General features: G+C 43.8%; 2 protein-coding genes across 3 annotated transcripts in view; one reads left to right on the forward strand and one right to left on the reverse strand.

Annotated features, from left to right (window-relative positions):
* LOC126558232 (protein elav-like) overlaps positions 1 to 22,839 on the forward strand; it is a 381,245-nt gene that overhangs the window by 271,147 nt on the left and 87,259 nt on the right. The window lies entirely within an intron of this gene.
* Positions 1,805 to 21,858, reverse strand: LOC126559184 (ras-related protein Rap1). Its single transcript, XM_050215303.1, has 5 exons — positions 21,756 to 21,858; positions 2,519 to 2,626; positions 2,291 to 2,419; positions 2,043 to 2,195; positions 1,805 to 1,946 (listed from the first exon to the last, which is right to left on the reverse strand). The coding sequence occupies exons 1-5, from the start codon at positions 21,828 to 21,830 to the stop codon at positions 1,857 to 1,859; spliced, it is 555 nt and encodes a 184-aa protein (XP_050071260.1). The 5' UTR covers positions 21,831 to 21,858; the 3' UTR covers positions 1,805 to 1,856.

Here is a 22,839-nt window from a genome sequence, read left to right on the forward strand (position 1 = left end):
ATTTGTTTTCTTTTCTTCTGTTGGCTAAATAATGACCCTCATTTACCCAATTCACAAACAAAACATGGGATGATTTCTCTAACTAGCGCAATCTCATTTTGCTTCTACGAAAATGCCTTAGAAAATCCATTACATTTAGTCAAGAAAAAAAAAAGGTTAAAAATAGCGATCTACAGAGAAGAAAGAAAACGCAACGGTCCATCATTACACTCGTTAAACAAGAGCTTCTAAGTTCCTCCGTTGTCTTTTTGTTCCCAACACACCACGTACTAATTTACACTTCACGTTATCACACGCACACACATACGATCAATTCCATTCGCCAGGATTCGTCGCAAAAACGCGGCTTGATTTATTTTCTCGCTTTTTCGACCGGGTCCATCCCTCATCATCATCATCAATCAAGCAATACAAATTAAAAAATAATAATTATAAAACTATCATCTTGCGTGCGTGCACTGTAACCAGAATCGTCCAGAAAGAGAGAGAGAGAGAGAGAGAGAGAGAGGGGGGGGGGGGGCGAGGTGGAGAAGGAGGGTTGTTTGCATTAGAATATACGCGATTAGAGGAAGGTGCAAAAATGGTCGAAAACTTGGTCAGCTTGAATCATCACATCGTACAGTGTGTTTAATGGAGCAATAGAACAATGAAAAATAATCAAAAAAAAAACATCAAATATTCTTTCAACACAAACTAACGTAGTAGAAAAGGATAAAGAGAGAAAGAGAGACAGAGTAAAGAGAAAAATAAAAGGTATAAAGTGTTCCTTTTGCAGTTTTACTTAAAGTGTAACAACATTCATTAGGTTCGCGATCATTTGCGATCATTTTTGTTTTGTCTGTATTGCAACAAAGGAGGAGTGTGTGTGTATGTATGAGAGAGAAAGTGCAAAAGAGAGAGGAGTAGCGATATAATCTGCATGATTTTCCTGCTTTTCCGCTAGCTTTTTAGCCGTTCTATTCCTCCTCCTTCTACTAAAACACTGTACTGTATCGTTCTATACCTCCTACTTTATCAGCGTCATATTGTAAATCCGTTTCGACACAGGACCGGAATTTTCTGGTCTATAGAGTCCCGTTGTATCAATGCACCCATTTTCGCGATGAATGTATGTGATCAGCGAGGATGTGTTTGCTCTGTGAATGTTCCCTTAAATTACGCCTGACACGCTTCATCAACATACCTTTTACTACCGGTTAATCGTCCACCTTGCTTTCTCAAACTCGTCCTCTAGTGTTAAGTGTAAATGTTTGTTTTCGCGTGAATGTGTGATACGTGCGGCAACTTCTCAGAACGATCGTACGATCGCAAGAAACCACTGCAGCACGCATTCTGTTTGAGTCATCTCTATATGACGGGGGTCGGTACGTATCTCTGCAGAATGTGTTTGTGTGTGTGTGTTTGTGGTTGTATATGTGTATAATATATATAACTGCTCTTACCTTGCTCCTTAAACTTGCTAATTATTTCCACCATTTGTAAATCCCTTATCTTGATACACACACCAGCCAGCACTTGCACTTCTCTAACGCTGATTATCATCTTTCTTGCTTGCTCTGCTTGCTTGCTTGTTGCTTGCTTGTTTTCTGTCTAACATTTAAATCCTTTTCGTTTTGAATCTTTTTTATGCACTTCGAACATACCAATCTACACACACGGGGTACATACAAGCACACGTACACACACACACAAACACACACATACACCACACGCCTAACACGGATTCCTATGGATTGTTCTTATACGGATGCGTGTTTCTATATGTACGTGTGTGTTTGTCTGTGCATGTGTGCGAGTGCGTTGTGAGCGTGTAGAGCGACATTTATACTTGTCCATTTTGTCCCTAAGTAGCTTTTTTACAGCAAAACGCAGAGCGATTTCTTCTTTTTATTGGGCTTCCTTTCGGGCGATTTCTTGTTGATTTGTTGCACTAAGTCATAGAAGATCTGTAATTGGATAAAAGAAAGCGTTTAGTAAAGGGGTTTACATGTTGTTGATCAGCAGAGAGGGGAAAAAAAACAAAAAAAAAGTTGCCAACTTACGTCGTTAACATTAATTTTAGCTTTGGCAGACGTTTCCATGAATGCACAATTGAACTGCGAAGCTAGACTCCTGCCCAAATCTTTGCCCACGACTCGCTCGTCCTCGAGATCGCATTTGTTGCCAACCAGCACCATTGGAACGTCATCGGTATCCTGTTGCGTAGTAGAGGGAGGGTGTGAGATAAAATTGCTTCCCGCTGTCACAATTTATATGGCCACACACACATACACACGCACACTCAACTTACCTTCACCCTCAAGATTTGTTCCCGCAGGTCCTGCAGATCGTTGAAGGTCGACTGTGCAGTGATGGAATATACTAGCACGAATCCTTGACCATTCTTCATGTATAGATCTCGCATGGCGGTAAATTGTTCCTATGAAAGGGTAGCAACAAGGGGGAAAAAATAAAGCATTAGTGAGCTATGTTCAACGGAACCATATCCGCCGCCGCCGCCTTTTGCTCTGCAACTTACTGTGCCGGCTGTGTCCAAAATTTCCAGCATGCATTGCTGACCGTCCACCTCGACCTGTTTCCGGTAGCTGTCTTCTATCGTTGGATCGTACTTTTCCACAAATATGCCCTGAAAATAGAGACGGCGAAATGTAAAAGAAAAATTATTAATAACGGTGCGAATAATCCTGGGCTTAATTTAGTCGAAATCAGTACTAAAATCATATTCCCATTTGCTAAAGAATTCCTTTCGACTTTCAACAATTTTAGCACACTTTTCGACCGTCGTTATCTAAACTATTCAGAGCCTTACATTATTTCACATCCTTGCACAGAAAACCCACCGTAACCATTATCCACAGTTTGGCCCATTCCAGTTCCGACAACCGAAATAACCGCAAATGAAGAAATGGAGCTTTATCGTGGAATGTTGTGGTAGAATGTAAATAACAAGCGTCTTGGTAAGGTAAGGTAACATCAGCACCGTCTCGCGTTGTCGTTTCAAGCAAATGAGTTAATAGAAAATTAAATTGAATACTGCTCTTATACCCGGCCATACACACGCATGATGCACGGACGGGATGGACTTGTAAGGATACAGCGGGAACGCAGGGTGTTTTGTGTGTGATTTACCACGCAAAACTACACGACGAACCATTTAAATGGAAGGCTTTACTTGACAAATTGAGGCTCAACAAGCAGCAACAGCAGCACTTGAGCATGGTACAACCGTCAAGCGGTCGGTGGGAGAGCGGACAAACCATTCACATAACACACACACGTGGGCCGCTGGAACAGCACAAACTCATGCGTCATTGCACGTGTTAGTTCGGTTAGGAAATGAAGAGATTTTTCACTCTGGAAAACGAAAGAATAAAGTTTAGTACCAGGATCAAGCAGAGGTTTTTGAAAACTCATTTTAATTTGAAATTCAAGCAATTTTTCAATTAATTTTACATAAATTAACACCGGTGTAAATTCGGTCATATCGTGTCTGAGATTATTACTGACCAATCTGCTTCAGGACATGTCTGGTCCTGACATAGCGGTATTCAGTCGGATGTGAAGGTGAAATGTAGAGATCTAAATCACATATTCATCTGAATCTTATCTACTAATACACCTTTTTCCATCGAAGTGGAACCATACACCAAAAGGGCATTTCCGTGTAAGTGATCTTGTGTACGAAGAAGCTCTAAAGCTTCCAAGAGAAGGATAAATTATTAAAGTGTATTTTATTTAGAATTCGATCACTTATCACAGGCTGTAAAACGAGAAATTTTTAACGTAGAAATATAATTTCTACATCAAACGACAGGTATTTTATTATTCTTTTATAACAATATTAAAGAAAAAATATTTGTTTATGTACGGATGAATTCAAGCATTGCTTCCTTTGGATACCTCTCATAAGCTGCCGCACAACTTGTTTAACCGGCCAAAGCTTAATTGGGCCTTTATGAGCTTTAACAAAGAGCAAAACACACTTTTCCAGGCACTGATCTTTCATAAACTGTCGAGTTCATAGATTGATTTGTTGTAAAAACCCGTGTTTTATGCCCCCACAGCTGCAGATGGCTTGCCATACCATGGGTTTGTGGGCAAATTTGTCAGCAAAAACAAACTTATATTTGTTGGGAACTATCCTTAGCGGGTGTGCTCCACCAAGAAGATGCTCGTCAGCGACCCGTTCGGCACGAGGCGTAGAGGAGCACAGCGAGCTCGTTGGCCGGATCAAGTGGAGTCTAACCTGTCGGAGATCGGATGCAGCCGTAGATGGAGGACTGCAGCCCTAGACCGAGTTTCCTGGAAATTGATTCGAAACCTGGCCATGTCGACGCGATGTGGCCAATCCTGAGCAGGCCAAGAAGAAAAAGAATTGTTGGGAACATAAAATATTTGGTCAGAATTCTACCTCAAATCTATTTTTATGTGCGTTTCGTCATCCATAAGAACCTCGTTCCGCGTACCTCGTTAGATCCTGGTCATACAGTTTTTGGAGCACGTTGTTTGGCGATGTAATTATGCTTCAGAGTTCTGTTTGGTTGCTTTGAGGCACGAAAAGAGCGGTAGTCTGCACTGAATCCGATTCTTCTGAGGGTACTTATGCTGCACAATATTTATTTGCAATATTCCCATCCGAAAGACTAAGGTTAGTCTATAACGCTCTCAACACCTTCCACCTCAGCTGACGATCCACTGTTCCTAAAAGAATTTTGATGTACCGTTCTAGTGATACTTTGACGTTCCTGAAACCATTTCAAAACATTTTCAAAAGTAGAAGACGCGTTTTTAAGGAATTTTCCTATTTTGCTCCCAGACCCAGTTGAATTTTCTAACTGGATGTGTTCAATTAATTGTCTACGTTGCAGCTCCATCGTTAATAATAACTGAAACAAGCACGATCATGCCAAAACCACTTCATAAGAGGGAAGAGTGCTTCAATACATACTCATAGGTGTTAAAAAATTCCATATAGCACCACTGGGGGCTCTACTATACATAACAAAGAGAGACCCAATGCTAAATGAATTTAAAAAAAATAGTAAAAAAAAGTTATATTTTCCGATTCATTTATTAATTGTGTGCACTTTTCCCTAAATTTATGTACATCAATGGTTAGATAGCTAAGCTGCGGCGGACAAGAAGCTCCTTAATTAGACAGAACTCGAGAGTCATAAATGAACAACATGCAAATTTTGAATTTTGGTTTGCAGTTTTGAAAAGTTGTCTAAAGCACCAGACGCCTCCGAACTTTTCACCAAAATACCATACGCATAAATGAATCCAACTTTTAAACTGCAATGTCCCCAACATTCAAATCCCTTTATTCAGTGTGCCCGGATAAAGGTGCGAAACTGTACGACAGCATTTCCTGCAACACCTTAATTACAGCGTTTCGTCCATAAAACGAATGCTATTAAATGAGCCCAATTCCTTTCAAATCTGTTTTCGATAGACGGCAGCTCAAGCCGTCTTCATTCAATGGGGCATCATTTCTCCCGTGTGGAATGTGATTGATTTTTACTTTTTTATTTACTACAAAAATATACCAAAAATGGAATCAGCACGGAACGGAACACTCGACTCAGGATCGTCAAAAACTTCATCATTACCAGGAAGAGAGCACAAACACACACACCGGCAGTTCTGAGTGGATAGGCCAATTATCGGCTTGCCAATTACATTAAGAATTTATTTCCCTACCAAAGCAACCAAACCGAATGCCGCGTTTCGTGACAAATCAACCCAACCCCCCCGGTGGGGACGAAGTTGATGGTGGCGTTTTGGTCGCGGTCGTATTTTTGTATTCCTTCACACTTCAAATGCTCTTCCACTTTTCTACGTCTTCTACGTCTCCCACGGGGCATATCTTGCTGCCGTCTGGAAGGAAATGAAAATATCTGAGTTGCCGGTTCATTTCGGTTTTTTTTTGCTTTCTTCTACGTTCGTTATGAAAACTTCATGGCATGTGTCTGATGGTGTTCATTATTATCAAAAACCGTCGCCAAGAAACAGATTTCTAGAGGGTGGTCGCCTTTTTATTCGAACGATAGGAAAAACCTTCCGAAATGATCAGCAGCGCTCTGGTTGGCCGGGGTGCTTGCTTGATTTGCGGCCACATATACCCTCATTCCCGCACGTACGCATGTTTTCATCATGCCGTGTGTGTGTTTGTGTCGTCGGTGGCTTATCTTTGCTTTTAGACCAGATTGGACAGTTTCAGGACATGGTTGAAACGACCTACCCGGCCCAGGCACATATACACACCCTGGCATGTTGTGTGCTTGGAAGTCTTATCAGCGTGGCCACTGTGGAACGAGAGAAGGAAACGAAAAAAAAAAGCTCTTCATTGCATCAGCGTGAGTCGTGTATCACACCGACGATTGCAGTACACTGATAGCGAAGAAACGCACGCATCAGTGAATGGTTTACTTCCTCCTGCAAGCACCACCCTACCCCTTATACCAGTCCCACCCTCTTCCCTCTCCGGGAGTGTGTTATCTTTCTCTTACATTCAAGAGGAATCTCTTTCGTTCTTGGGTACATTTTCTACTGCTGATAGCAATCGATGGATTCCTTTTTTAATTTCAAAAATAAGGAAAGTTTTGCCGGTCTTTTCGAGACCCTCTTTAAACAATATAATAAATTGGCTGTAACCGTGGAATCTGCAGTACCATATTTAAAATTTATACAAATTTTTTGAAACCAATGGTGCTAGTGCAAGGCCCAATTAAGTATCTTGTTGAGCTTTGTTTGTAAAGTTCCATTTTTAAATTGGATTATTCGAAGAAGTTACATTATCAGAATGTAACGCACTGCAAAAAGGAATCAATGAAATCTTCGATTCAATTCAACTTGAACCTCTTCAAACCGATGAAGTGGAAAGCAATCAAACAACAAGTCAAGTTTGTCGACAAAAAAGTACAGTTTTTTCCCCCCCTTTTTGAAGCCATTTTTTCTTTGAATCATCAAACATTATGCACCCTACCAGAATGACTGTAAATTTTATTGCGAGGATGAGCATACAACCAACGGCACACGCACAATAAACGGCTAACAAGCGAGAAAAATGCCGTAGCTGTGTGGCCCATCGTCATCTTGTGTAGAGTCCTTAAAAATCCTACCTAACACATAATGGCCCACACGGTACGGATATAGCACCAGAAGGAAGTGGAAATTCGTCCAGGTTCCAAGTCCCGGTGGAGTACAAGCATACACGCCACATATCCACCCATCTAAGATGGATGTATAAATAATGGAAAATAGATTAAATTTATCGCAAACATCGGCATCGGAACGATATTGGTGGTGGTGTGTGGTCCCAAGTGCGGGAAGGAAAGAAGCGCAAACCGGGAGTGGAGGGGCAGTTAAGGGCACACACTGGGTACACGCGCGCTACCGGCATTTTTCTATCGTTCCTTTGCCTTCCCTCCATCGGTGTTGGTAACATTCCACGACGGTCGGTCGGTCATGGTGTGTTATTGCCCCCTGTTCTTCGAGCGCGCCCTTTTATCAACACTTACGCGGCCGGCTCACAGTAGCGAAGAGACCATCGGGATCGGGGTTAGATCTTGTTGTTGACTGCAGCGTGGTGTCTTTGGAGACGGTTCAAGGGGAGCCTACAATGTCTGGGCGGATCTGGAAGCCGCTAAAGGCAGGGGCATTTAATGGTTAGAATCAATTTGTCTGTACACAGGCGCGCACACACGTCTGTGTCCTAGTTCCGGCGTGGTACACACTAGACCCGGGGGTGGGAGTGGGTCGCAAAGAAACATAAGCCAGACTCTTACGATAAAATCACAACGAGAAATGTACACAACAGCTAAGGAAGGGCACGAAACGGGATGCATTCGTTTACCGAACTTATTAAATAGACATTACATTTTCTTACGAGAAAAAGTGTGTTCAATCAAGCATTGCGAATGGTATAGCAGCTTGCATATGCAAGAGGATCATTTATATCCACTGTAATTAGTTGATGAACACACAGGGGCTTTTCAAACCATTAACTTCTTCATCGTTACAGCGTCAAGCTACTTAACCAATGGGCAAATAAAGGCAATCCGATCATAAATTACATTTCCTTCTTTAAAGGCTAGTTTATAGCTTCAAATACAAATGCTATATAAATCTTCCAAACAGTTGTGTTAGACCAAACATTGTACACAAAATCTTTTAATCATTTTTAATGTTTCGAATCCGAAAAGAAGCTTCTCTCTCCCCGTTTACGATGTACACACATAGCATGCATGCAAGCTGAATGATGAATAAACTTTACTTTCAAAACAACCGCGTGTCTTTTCCCTCCCACTAACCCCTATTGAAGCTCCAACAGCGTAACAGGGGCCAGGGGTTTTATCATGAAAAGTTACTTAGTCGATTAATGATTTTATTGTACACAACCAATAATGATCTCTCTCTCTCTCTCTCTATCGCTCTCTATCTTCTCGGATGATCAAATGCCTAAAAGCAGCAAACATCGCCTCCCTCCCCCGAGTGGGTGTGGATCACATGTGAAAAGCAAAAGTATCTTGCACCTCGCTGCTTCGGGGGGATTTTATTCACGGGGAGGTTGCAGTGGCAAAGCATAGCGATTGGAAGGATTGAAGAAAATCATCAAGCGTTAAAATCAATACCAATTTGTAATGGTTCCATTTCCCTTTTCCCAATTAGCTGACACGAAACTGCTAAAGCTGCTGAAAAAAAAAGCCACGTTACAAGAAAACTGGGACGCGACGGTGGTGAGGATGGTGCGGATCGATCGATCGTATGAGATTGCTGGGTACGAAAATTAAATTGTAACACTCATCTAAATAACGTCGAAAACGACGTTGTACGGAAGATAACTTCACTACCTACTACCGTACGTTCGTGAGTATCTCACGAAATGCTCGCTTCGTAATCAAGCGAGACTGAAATTGCATTACACCGGGAAAGGATACAATCACAGTGCCCGCCAACCGGCTCTGCCAGTGTGACTGATTGGAGAGAAATACTTGAACGAAATTTTTTGACAGAATCCTGAATAGAAGTGAATCGTATACACTCATGTTAGCATGTCCGCAGTGCCGTAGTCAAACCGTAAAAGAAGGTGAAATATCCAAAACATTGATTGATTTCTGTTTGCTTTTTCATTTTTCAACAAACCTACTGGTTAACTGCATCCAATAAGATTCGTTAGGCTTCAGCAGTGAGATGAAGAGCGGTAACGATAGCGCAATCAAACGAGTACTTCAGCGTACTTGAGTAAATAGGTGAGAGATTTGAGAATGTTGCTCGCATGCTGCAAGTTTGTAAACATGCACTCACGCAGAATGCAACACACCACACCAACGAGGCAACACTCTATCGCCAACCAAACACCAGATGTGACGATCTCAATATAGCCACGGTGCGGTACATTGCACAACCAAATAAACCACCGCCACCGCGTTTTGTTAGGTCTTTCCCCGCTCTTTAGAACTGGATGCCCCAATTTTGCCCTTTTAACTACGGGAGGAAGTTACTGCACTGGTCGTAAATATTCAAATCCCCTTTTCCACTACTCTTCCACTGCTTCAACAACGCCATCGCCGTTGGAGGGGGTATTTGATTGTTGGTCGACTGTGTTCGATAGGGCGTCGAGTTATACAGCTATATTACAAACAAACCTATCCGAAATGGGTTGTCCCGTGGGTATGGCAGAATGCACACACACACACACACTCAAAATTTTGTATTTTACTAGTCAATTGGTCCGGTTACAGGGCTACGCAATATGACTCCGGCTACGTAACAAAACTCTGTGGTACATCTTAACACCAGGGTGTACGTTTTTCCGGAATGCATATTCATATTCAAATTTTACCGGTTAATAACTTAAGATATGAGGCATTTCGGGAAAAATGAGCGACGGTACGAAAAGATCGAAGATGCTCAACATGGCGCAACAGTTGATTCTGATCGGAATTCTCTATAGTGTATCGATCTCGATGTTTCCGATGAAAATCTTCGCAAAGATCGTCCACGTACGCATCCCAAAAGCGGCGAAGATACTAAGGCATTCCTTCAGAAAAAAAAAATGAAAGCGAACAGTTGGTGCTGCTGCGAGGGAAATGAAACGATTTGCAAAAGTCCGGGGCTGCAGAGGCTGCCTTCCGAAAGGAAGCACAAATGGTACCTTCTACTGTCCTTAGATCCATAAATGACGTTGGACCCTTTCGATAGCACAACATTAACCGAAGGCAGTATAGTTCCATTTGCGACTATCCGACCACGATACCGGTGAAATGAACACGGGGAATCCATTGGTTCCCAGGACTGTTGTACCATAGCAGTCGTCGGGTTGGCTTTGCAAAACGATTATGAGCCGGAAATTCTTGATACGTCAATGTGCGTGTGGACGCAAATGCGTGAACATTGCGCATTAGCAGAATGTTCTCGATCCAGGATCTTCGATGACCAGGGATGCTTTGCCGACCAGGGATGATTCGCCGATCAGGGGACATCGTCGACCAAGGATGCCTCGTGGCCCGGGGGCCTCTTCGATCAGGGTGAGGAAGGTTATCGCTCAAGAGGGGTCTCGCCGGACAGAGGAGTTTCACCAATTAGGGAGCCTCACGGGTTAGGTAGCCTCCTCACAGGTTAGGTAGCCTCACAGGTTAGGTAGCCTCCTCACGAGTTAGTTAGCCTCCTCACGGGTTAGGGAGCCTCCTCACGGGTAATGGAACATCCAAGTAGGGGGCACTAGTCTGCGGCGTCAGATTTTTCCATACAATTTATATGGAGAACAATTTAACATCTAAGTGGGGGCATAAACTACGCTTTGCCCATTGCAAAATTTGTATAGCGACGATGTCTTGGAGTAAAAAGTAGATTGCTTTAATGCTTGGCACCAGAGTTGACTTTGCATACACTTCCCTTTTTCTAAATCCCACCTTTGCAAAACACTGTGGGACACCTTTTTGTAAAATAACGCTTCATACCGTTCCAAAACCATATCGTTTGTTTCTAAATGTTATTCTAAACTTCCCCGCATCCAAGCATCGAGAAGTTCGCCCACAATCTCTGCAGAATCGAGTCAGCCAGTCAACCTACTCTCCCATCAGAAATCCATTCATTCGATCTCTGTTCCACAAGGTCCCAAAAAAGGCGCTTTTCGTGCAGGGATTCTGATGGTGGTAGCTGATGTTAGGATGAAACCTGCTAACCAGGCAAACGCCTGCTAAAAGGTCACCGTACCACCGCACGTGTAGGTAGGCAATGGCGGTGGCGTTTTTAATCCACGCTTCAGTCGAAACTTTACAGACCAGCATCCAGCATCCACCAAGTGCGCTTTTCGGGTCGATGTGAGCAAGCAAGCGTGAACGTAAATTTCAACAATTCTACTACTACATTTACCGTTCTACAAACACAACCAGGGCGCACAATTGGCCGACAAGAACGTGTGCATTCAGCATCACTATTGAGTTCTCAATTGGCGCTTGGAAAGGTCAAGTGAAATAGCTGTGACCGGGGGGGTGCTGGATAGATAACGTACACCACCACCGCCCCTCTCAGGAGAATTTGAACTAAAAATTCATTTGATTTGGTTTCTCTACCCCAACATCGGTGCAACAGGCAAAGGGTCATGAGAGCAACTCCTGCCCTAAACGCCCTCCGAATTTGCTCAGCATGACCGAACCGAAACGCTCGCTCGGAGTTACACATCTGTGTGCATGGGGGCGTTACGTTTTGCCATCAAATTGATATTCAAATGCGCCTACGACTTCCTGTCTTTCGGATCGATGCAAATCACTATTACTCACATACACCCGAATCACCCGGGCCTAGATTGGGCGACAAAAAGCCGCCATCGGTATAGTGCGTTGGCGAAATTCGCTTCATCAGAGTGAATGTTATACGAACTAGTAAAGCATTATCCCCCAAACCTTCTACCAGCTTCTGCGGAGGGCGTAAGGTTTGAATGACAAGATCATTAATTCGGTCTCGCGGTGCGATAGGCGAAATAATCGCGAAATAGAATGCATATGAAAGCGTTGCTGCTGCTACCTCTGCTCCACATACAATCGGATCGATTATGATAAAATAATGATAACCTTCGCTGCATTCGAGTGTCGTTACGGTGATAAGAATAAACGATGGGACGGGCTTTAAAAAGCGAACCCTTATGGAATGTATTTTTCTGCGACTTAACTGGACATATTTTCCCGACAGCGATGAATACTTTTCCTCATTTAGGGGGTCACCCGGGGTCATAAATTGGGCGTGAAATGTGTATTTAATTGCCTGCCCAATACCACGCATACTTTTATTGATATGGGGCCGTAGGCGTTATGAGGAAAAAAAAAAGGGGGGAAAGATCAAAACATATGGTTTGTGCTAATGGTTTGTCAAAATCAGCTGACGTGCGCGCGCGCGCGCGTCTGTGTTACTGACGTACTTTGGGGCGAGCGATATTGGGGGATCAACACCGTTTGATTCACACGAAAATAAAGAAAAATCAATCACGGTGAACTTTATCTTCCCACGTACGCGAAATTTATTTCACGCAGGACAGAACCACACACAAGCAAATGGCCCTGGGGGGGTTACATGTAATGTTGGCATTGCACACAAGGCTATACACATACAGAAAAAAAAAGATTGGAGAGTGTAGGCAGCATACACATGTTTGCTTTGTGATTGTGACGTCTAGCGTGGCTGATAAGGTAAGTGTTGCTTTGCCAGGGTTTCTTCATGGAGTTGTGCAAAACTAGGGTTGAAAAATTGCAAAATTAATCCGGCCTTTTTGTAGTTTCTATCTTCAACAAACATCAGCTCGACTCTATTGGTCTATTGAGGCACCTAGCACCGATGCTTGTTTATCCCTCAGAATATCCCGACATCCGGGACATTCAACATCTGCCAGACACAGACTACTGACCAACTGAGGAAGCATACAAAAATTCATAATCAACCATTCGCGGGTGGGGAAGCCCCCGGCCCGGGTGTGACCTACATCTATCGCTTACGGCCGAGCGCACAATCACCGAGAACACGTGACGATCGCGATGTGTGTCTTGGGAAGCGAACGAGGCGACACAGAAACGCCTCCTGGCTCGTTACTTCGATGCTGCAGGAGCAGCTGCGGAAACGGTTGAAAGTGCTCCGGCGAACACCACTATTTCAGTGACTTAATTCATCACCCATTATTGTAGGGCCGCTCGCGTCGCGTTAACGTCGTTCGTGACGAATAGTCCTGTGCAGGATACACATTACGGGTCTCATCGGTTCACTCATCTCGCTTCGAGGCCCCATCCACATTCCGGCATGGCAACAAAACTGCAGCTGCTACCGATGTTTACATCCGCCAAACAGAGACACACGTTCACAATAAGGCAGCCACAACCACCACATCAGAGCGAGAGCTGCACTGATGAGCAATTACCGCTGACTGTCATGTCAGGACCTCTCGATGTGTGTTGTGCATTGCTCCACCGTTCGTACTATGTGTGTGTGTGTGTGTGTTTTTTTTTTATTTGCAAAACTTGCGATGACGACGAGAAGCAGGCAATAAATCTATCGATTACGTTAAAGCCCAAGCCATATGCCACCGCACCAGCAGCAGAGGCTCTTCGAAAAGGGTAGAGCGAGAAGTTACTGACTGACTGACTACGTCCGTGTTTTTTTTTTATACGCTGTTGCTGTACGCTGCAGCCAATACTTTCCCCCCTATCTCCCACGGTTAGATGACAACGCGATCCGTCAATGACAGGTTGGGGCAGGATGGTGTCATAGCCACCGGATGGAAGATGATGACAGCAGACAAAATGAAACGCTCTGCTCATCGGCTGGAGGAGGACACACGGATTCCTCGATAATAGTTTGGCAGTTTGCAGATGGATTGAGACGCCGCAAAACGTCATTTGGACTCTGGTTGTGAATGATCGGAAATCCAAGCAATCATATCCTCGGTGTGTATCTTGTGTACTGTGACAAATGCATGTGACAACATCCGCCGGCACACCGTGTACTCTGCTCTGGGAAAGACGTCAAAGTCTTCGCATCACGATAATGGTTGTGAATTGAACAGCTCCATGGAAGGGGTTTGGTATGACTATCGTGACATGCTGCTGCTTATAGAACCGGAACAAAACCGGGGGCACATGCACGATGATGCCCACCACCACCACCACTATCATTTGTCGATCAATACAAATATCTGCTTCACCGAGGAGAGGCGCACACAGAAAACGCCAGATGGATAATGGTGGAAAAGTCATCTCGCGTGGGACCCATGAATAAAACGAACAACCTTTAAACGAATAAACAATACCGCTCACGACACACATGGGCGGAAATGAAAAGAAAAACTATCGAAAATGAAATTTAAAATTCCTCAATCTTACTTCCATCGATCGCTAGAAGTAAAGCGATACTTCTTGTTCGATTTCTACATGGCATCGGCAACGGTATTGCCACGGTTGAACGATTTGCGGAGAAAGAAGTCGTCGTAAATTTATCGCATGCATCCCCTTTCTTAATACACAGAAAAAAAAGAAGCTTACCTCTGGCATGCCATATTCTACTCTTCCATCTTCTAATGCAATTTGCGTTAGCTAAACGAGCCATCCTTTTTGCTGAGTTCGCGTTCGTTCGGTGGGTCGGTGAACACTTTAGAAAGGCTTTATTCAGTGTGGTGTGTTTTTTAGGGGAAACCCCATCGAAGAGTAGAAGTTAAAAATAAAACAACACAATTCGGTTAATCTCCGTTTACGACCCTCTCTCGGCTCGATTCGATTCGATGCCACAGTGGTAGGTTTCGCATGTCAATCAAGGTAAATTCGACACTCTCAGCACATTCTGGGTTGAATAAAAGAGTCGCAAGTGAAGTCGGCGTTTGGTGAAAATGGCATGCTGGCAGAAAAGGAAATTTTCGGAGCTTCAGCGTGATCGACGAACAAACGAAACGTTATCCTTTCGGCGTTGGTTGAATTAAGCATCACGTTTGCGCTTTGCGTGAGCGTACGCACCCACACACACACACATTTTTAACAAGATTCGGCTTAATTCTATCATCGAAAACATTTTTTAAAAAATCAACAACCCACGCAGTTTTGTGGTCTGAGTTGTTTGAAAAATCGAACCACAAACAATAGCGATGCTTCCGGGAAAATGTTGATGACGGTGAAACGATTACGCAAACCTTGCGTCACGTGGGAAATCTGGTTCCGTGCACGGGAAAACCTTCTGCTCGGAAGATTTGGCCCCTCGGAGATTAAATTCGCCCAAATATGTACCGCACACGATAAAGCCCAAAAGGTTCGATCTTTGAATGACACGAGAAAACGTTTTGTTTATTTTTACTAGTCAATTGGCCCGGTTACAGGGCTACGCAACAAAACTCCGGGGTATATCTTAATACCAGAGTATATGCTTTTTCGGGATGCATAAAAACATACCACGATATCGGTGAGATGAACGCGGGGAATCCACTGTTTCCCAGGACCTTTGTACCACAGCACTCGTGCGGTTGGCTTTGCAAAAACCAAACTGTGTCTACATCGTTGGCCATCAGCTCAAAAAATCACGTTAGCATATTTCTGATGCAGTGGCCGATTAACCTATGGGCGGAGGTGGTGGCCGCCAGGGTCCTCGATGACCGATCACGGAGCCTCACGGGGTACTGGCGTTGGACCCAATATCCATCCATTACGTAATGGGCCTTCATACACCTTGATCTGCCTCTGTTCCCAGTGTGCAGCTGCAGGTGCAGCTCAACACTGGCGCTGATACTCGGCTTGACGATTTCGCCGCAACCGAATCGCTCTTTTGGGGGGCGTCTCCGTAGGCGGGGTACTGTACCGCGATAACCATCTTATATTGGTTGGTAGTTCTATCGCGTAAACATTAGTACCTTCCTACGAGTCATTTATTGTTCTAATAGCGAAAAATTAAATCAGAGTAATTCATTTCATTCAATAAAAAGCTGTCAAAATTACTCTTTAGTTTGAGAACATTTACAACGTGTTCAATCGTTTTAAAATGACACAAAAGACAGTATTATTCGCAACCGAAAATTATTCAACTTTTTGCAATCATAAAAACCAACGCAATAGCCACTACATAATAATTGTGAAAGACTTGTATTATTGATGTGTGATTTCGGAGAAACATTGTCAGATATCATTAATACGGCGTAACTGCTCATCCAAGTAGGGGTAAAGTCTACTTTTGTCTACGGCATCACACCTTTTCCATACAATTTGTATGGAGAAAATTTTAACATCCAAGTAGGGGCAAAAACTACGCTTTGCCCATTGCAAAATTCGTATAGCGATTTGATTGAGAAAAGTTTACATGAGAATTAAATCGACTGAGAATTCAGTGCTTTGATCAGCATCTTGAGACTGCCACGATGCTATGGAACATAAAACAATCGATTGGTTTCTGACAATTTTTAGAGCATTTACCGCGGTTAGAAGGAAGGTTTACCAAACACTTGTTTTCGGTTAAATTTGTAAAATTCGTCAGAAGGGGAAAGAATCCTTTACATCCTAAAAGCATTCAGCCACAGCAAAGGAACGAACAAACACATTTTTTGACCCAAAGTGCGTCTCTTCAAAACGGCCGCTAAACTATAAATGGGGGTTGGTTTGTGAAAAATCTCCTCAAAAAGGAGCACAGAAGTTTCACAAAAGGGCCACGGCGGGAGAGTGCAGGATGTGCTCGGCACGATCGACCATCACCATCTTTGGCCTGCCATTACACGCGTCCAGCAACACCAAACACCTCAGCAGAAACACAACGAAAATCATCCTTCGGGGTGGTACAGTCGGTACTAGAATGCTTCTTCCTTTGCTCCGGGTGTTTCGATTCCCAGGAAAAACAACCCACTGATTCGTGCGCTAAAAGCATCCTCTCTTGCTACTCCCGGTGCTGCTGCTCCACCTGCCCCAGCATCATCCTTTCATGCGCTCTACACCCACAGGAACTAAGCTGGGAAACTTCCGCTAAGAAAGGTGTACACCGGCGGAAGGTCCACTGATGGTGATGATGTTCACCTCTCGTGTGACCTTTACCCGTAGTTTTGTGCCGAAGGAAGTCGAAGGAGAAAGGTCCTCCTGCTCCGCAGGAAGGTTCCATTCGTTCGTAGCCAGCTTTCGAAGAGCTATTGTAGAAAAGAGGGGCAGATCAGCAGTTTAAAGCTTGCCAACACCTGGGGGCACATGTAACAAAAGAACAGGGTAATCGACTTTCATCAGGCTGATCGAACGTGCCGCCCGCCCCACTGTCAAATGTCAGTTCTTTCCAGCTGTGTTTGTTGGGCAATTTATTTCTCCATCTTTTGGACAAGTTTCTGGCTATCTTAAAGCCCATTCTAGTAGTGCTGGTTCGTGCCTGATGCCGGTACCGAGCCTTCTTGTCTTTCCACAATTCCCGAAGGTGATATAACCAACAATATGCCACCACACCAACGCACGGTGTTCCCTTTACTCAGGGAAAGGGAACGAACGCAAAGCGGTATATACATATTATAAATAATTCTAATTTCAGATCGCATTACCACACATCCACTCGTGCCAGGGATCGGTTTAGTGGTGGGGATCGCTGTATGCCGAAGGACACCGGGAAAACGGTTTGCTTTTTGGTAGTGTATTGTCTGTGACCGCCGTACGCCACACAGAAGTGCGATGAAACTCGAGCACTACACACACACACACGATGGGTCGGGGTGGTTCTTATTTGCCAAACATCTTCATTTATTTTTCCTCCTGCTACCGTTAAGCTTGCTCTAGCATGTTCGCGCGAACGCGAGTATTCCTTGGCACCCGTTCTTCCTTCCACGATATAGCAGGCATAGAGAGCAACAGGTTTACCGGCACAGCACCTTCCCGGTCACACGTTGAATCCTCCAAACTTCCGTCCTTTGGTGAAACGGGAAACTCCTCGTCCTCGCATACACCCAACTTTCCTACCACACATGCTGTTCTGCGCCGTTAGTCGTTCGTCGTTTGTCTCTAGGGTTCATTTTGACATTAGAGATGTATCTCACGAGAGGATCATCATCATCATCATCCTTCTTGAACCGGATGATGTGCGTTTTCTTGTGTTTCGGGAAGCAACAAGAGGGCTTATCGTGTGTTTCATTCCTGCGCACCAGACAGAAAACGCTATTTGTTATGCAAAATTTTCTTCTTCACACGCTTTGCAAATTATTTCGAAGTATTTCGAACCCTCCTGCGAATGGGAAGCCACCCGAGGGGATGAAGATTTTGTTTGGAATACAAACATCAGCGGGTGATAAAGCGTATAGAAATTATGTTAACAGGCCAGAGAGCACGTGGGTACTACGCTCTTTTTATTCCTTCTATATTAATCTGATACTTGGTTTTATTTATGGCTAATAAAAGAGCAAGCTTATTATTAGGGGCAAGCTGATCGGTAAATGTTACAATCTCAATGCGAGAAAGTTACCAACAATAATAACCAAATAAATGTACCAATTATTGTATCAAATGAATTGCTTTGCTTAAAAAACAATTAGCAAATGACGTATGCTACACGGTGTGCTCGATAAATTTGACACTTGGCCATTTCGTTTATAGTTTGTGATTGAGTTATCGTATCGACAAGTGTTTGGAAAGAATGAAATAATTGTCAAGTGAACTTAGTAAGTGGAACCCGCCGGAACTATGGGAGCGAATTACGTGTATCATGATGATCCGCGCCGGACACACAAACCGGGACATCAAGACGACGGCGCAGTGTACATTAAACACGATGAAGGATATTCGCAAGCAGGTCGAAACCTGCAACGGAGATTTTGAGGCTGTTGTACAATGGAAGGATCATACCGGGTGATCGGATTTCTTACGGAACGACGAGTTCTTCGACTGGAACATACCAAAGTGGCCAATGGTAGGCCGTACGTGCGGAAACAAGAGTCGACCCCTTGTCATACGGCCGCCAAATCGCCAAAATGGCTTGAAGACAATTTTTACAACTTTACTACCCCTGAAGTTTGGCCTCCCAGTTCCCCGAACCTCAACCCGATGGACTTTTTCCTGTGGGGCATGGTTGAAAGGGACACCAACCGAACGTCCTGCAACACAAAAGCAGAATAAGTGCAATAAATTAAGACCGTTTCGGCGTCCCTACCCTGGGCTATGGTAGTCCGGGCATGCTCCAGGTTCCGGAAGCGGATACTCGGCGATCATCGATGCCGAGGGTGATTACTTTGAGTAATTTGTGTAGCCAACATGGTAAGCTAAACTTCGTAGAAAAACATGTTTTTTTTATTTGCTTCGTTAAACCAAAAAATTCAGTTTTTCAATTCTCACAGGAACTTTCAAATTTATCGTGCACACCGTGTGTATATTTTCGGGTAAAAGCTGCCACACAACAAACGGCTGGAAGTTGTGTTTGCTCGTTATAAATATTTGAAACCGTATCCAGTCATCAAAAGAACCTTCTCTTTCAAAGACTGGAGCAGCAAAAAAAAAGGCTGACACGCGTGTCTCATTTCCGTACGTATGTATGAAGATTTCCCTACAACACATTCTTCATCACTTCTGCTTTATTAGAACCTAAGAAGGCGTACTACCCGCACAGTTTCGAGGACGGAAAAATTAGTACTTTACATTGTGAAAAAAATGGTTGCTTTTTACTGTTTTGCACTAAAACTTCTGTCGGTCTTATAAAGCACGACGTGTAGGAAAGAACAGAACACAGCAATTTCACCCGACAAGTGACTTATGCAACGGAAGTTGCTATGCACGCCAGAGAAACGCATTATGAATGTCACCAAGTGTGGTAAGCTGTGCAGACTGGATGATGAACAAAGAAACGCAGACACTCACACACAAAAGTTAAGTTGAGAGTTGCAGCAAATGGATGTTTTTGGTGCAGAAAACATAGCACCATCAAACATCAAGCACAGCGCAGCTAACAACAGTCATCGTTTGCGACAACATGAAGAAGCGCAAAAGACATCCGGACGTCAGCTAAAGTGAAAATGATGGGAACAAAGTTTGCTTTCTTCGTTTCGCCCGTGGAGTTTTAAAGCGTTCGTTCTGACGTTCTGATCGGAAGAAAGTTGGCAGAAGTTTTGTGTTTGTGTGTGTGTGTGTTTTGCGAACGCTCATAAGATGTCTTGCAAATGAAGGGAATGCATTCCCATGATGCACTTGCGGTACTGCACAATAATAATATCCACGGTTTTTCTTTGTTGCATTACAATAACTATAGTAGTGTCTTGGGTGAACTTGCGAGACGAGGGGCAACAAGTAAGGGTCTTCGTGCAAAATGGTGAATAGGCCAAACTACGTGAACCTTGTTTGAGGATCAAGACGCAATAAAAAGTGCACGATTCGTATTCGGATTACAATTCAGTCAACTTCAGACGGTGTTAGACACTGCTTTAACGGCTTTAGTAGCTCTTGTACGTGTGGTCCCGTTCAAATCTTTTCTCTCCATTGTCACAAACAAAATAAGATAAATAAAAACTCATGTTCGACAAAAAAAGTCTATGAAATAGCGTCCGGCGCAGTTAGATAATCTTTCTGCACAAAGCCAGGCTCCTCCGTAGTCTGTTGTTGGACGGTCGGTAAGTAACGATGTTCAACTTCCTAGATATTTGTGTACGAGGTAGAGAGAAGAAAGCTGGATGTTCAAATACACACATCCGAAACGAATGGTGACATCCCGCTCATCATCAAGAGCCCACACCAAGAAGACACCGACCCACACGGCTATCCCTAGAAAAAGGTTAGTAGTGTCGAGTAGAGAGGAGCATCATGTTTCGCAATGTCCTGTGTGTTGCTTCGTTGTTGAAAGCAGAGACAAGAGGAAAAACTTCACGAAATTAAGCCACAGCTTTCGCTGGTTACAACCCCGCGTGAGCCGGCATAAAATATATGCAAACCCTGTCCTTTCACTCAACAATCTATTGAGTCCCCCTCCTCCCCAGCGGTGTTTCGTCGTTGGTGGCGAATAAAAGTTTTATCCACTTCCGAAATCCAACGAACGACGACGGGGGCCCGCTGCTCAGCACTGTTTTTACTCTCTCTTCGTTTCCCCACTTTTTGTTTGTTGGCCAGAAAACAACGCACACGAAGGACAGTAGTGGTATGCAGAATTTGTAACCCCATCGCGATGAGGATCCACACACATGGGACGCCGGAAGAACTTCGGAGCAAGGGTCTCTAAAGGCGCTGGATTGGATTGAAAACCCAACAGAGATTGATCAGTGGTGGTGGTTGTAGCGGTGGTCGGTGCAAAGCAATTCGGGAGCTTTTAATGAGGGCGATGTTGAAAAACATTACCATCAAAGTGTTTTTTTTTTTTTTGTGAAGGACGGGAAAGACTGTGCTGCTAAAGTGGCAGCCTGGTGGATGTAAATATTTTCCAAGGCCTGATATCCCAATCGTGCTTCATCGTGATGCCAACACGAAGGTTGAGGAGATAAATTTGCCAGAAAATGGATCAATAAAATCGCAACTTACTCGCAAAACCATCCTATACACCACCACGGGAGAAAGTAATAACATTTTCAACTCCGCGAATCAAGCTCCAGCTGGCCATTTCGTTTCACACGTAAGCGGTATTTAGCCAGTAATAAAAACAGACAAATGCTTTTACTGCAAACCAGCTGCAAGTTATCCACCCAATTACTCCGAAAGATCACAAAAAATAATTCAATACTGGACGAATTTTCCGCACAAAAAATGTTGTTTGTAGAAATACTTATTACTTATACTTATTGTTATATTAAATCGTTATCCACCACTTACCTGGACAAACTGCACTGTCAGAGCAGATTTTCCGACACCTCCGCTGCCGAGTACGACGATTTTGTATTCACGCATTTTGACACTGAGCGCACGGCTAGAGGATTTCGAACAATCTAAGGGTTTCGGTGCTCCCTACTATTCGCTTATCAATTCACCAACACACCACCCCTTTCTATAGGTCTAAATCCGAGCGAAAAGGAGTCACGAACCCACAGAGCCTCGTTGAAGACGCACGCTAAGACAACACCAAACACACACACACACACACGCACCACGGACACACGTTTCACCCGGCCGGTGTCTTCAGCTTGTTGGCCCCCTTCTTATTATTGCTTTTCGGAATGTGTGTAGGCGGTGTAGGTAACGCGCCACCGGTTGATTCTGGCCGGAGATGTCACTCCAAACGAAAAGATGTCGAAATGTCAATATCTGTAAAGGGTAGGAGAAAAGAAACCAGAACAAACGAATTTAGTTGAAGGTATGCACAGCATTCGCGAAAGTTACGGTTCACTGTCCCGAAGATACGACAGCAGAAGCAGCAGCAGCAGCAGCATCAGGATTATTAAGAATAGGCTTGCTCGGTAACCTCCCCAACCAAAGGTCATAGGGCGCGCACCGTCACGTGCCACAAAGAACAGAGAGCAACCCGTAACCGGATTCGGATTCTAAGGACAGAAAATGCAAACAGAAAAGCGCAGAAAGCAATGAGCTCAAAGGAAAAGCGAAAATGGGCCTCCGGCCGCTGATAAGAGAATGTTGTAGTAAAAAAGATTAAATTTCTTTCCCATGGCGGAAAATCGAGTGTTAAAAGTGTGTGTGTGGGTATGGAAAGGAAGGAAAGCGCAGGAAACAATTTGGTTATTGCAAGTGTACGGATAAAGTATGCAACGTGACGTGGTGGTCGGTCATCCTTAATCTAAAGTTTGAACAACAATAGCCGGAACAGTATTAATGCAATGTTGGGGATGAAAAGGAATTCTTCATAATTAATTCTGCCTCCAAATGCCTTGAGAAATTTGTACACAATCAGCTCAAGAAGAGCTGAAAATACGGCACACCGAGCCGTAGAACTTAACTAAAATAA

Source organism: Anopheles maculipalpis, chromosome 2RL (genome assembly GCF_943734695.1).
Source record: "Anopheles maculipalpis chromosome 2RL, idAnoMacuDA_375_x, whole genome shotgun sequence".
Lineage (NCBI taxonomy): Eukaryota > Metazoa > Arthropoda > Insecta > Diptera > Culicidae > Anopheles > Anopheles maculipalpis.

Excerpts from the sequence above, each read along its gene's own strand:
- LOC126559184 (XM_050215303.1), bottom strand. The coding sequence starts at position 21,830 with ATGCGTGAATACAAAATCGTCGTACTCGGCAGCGGAGGTGTCGGAAAA. Across the intron at positions 2,627-21,755 it reads TGACAGTGCAGTTTGTCCAG|GGCATATTTGTGGAAAAGTA; the intron begins GTAAGTGGTGGA and ends CTCTATTTTCAG. Across the intron at positions 2,420-2,518 it reads TTTTGGACACAGCCGGCACA|GAACAATTTACCGCCATGCG; the intron begins GTAAGTTGCAGA and ends ACCCTTTCATAG.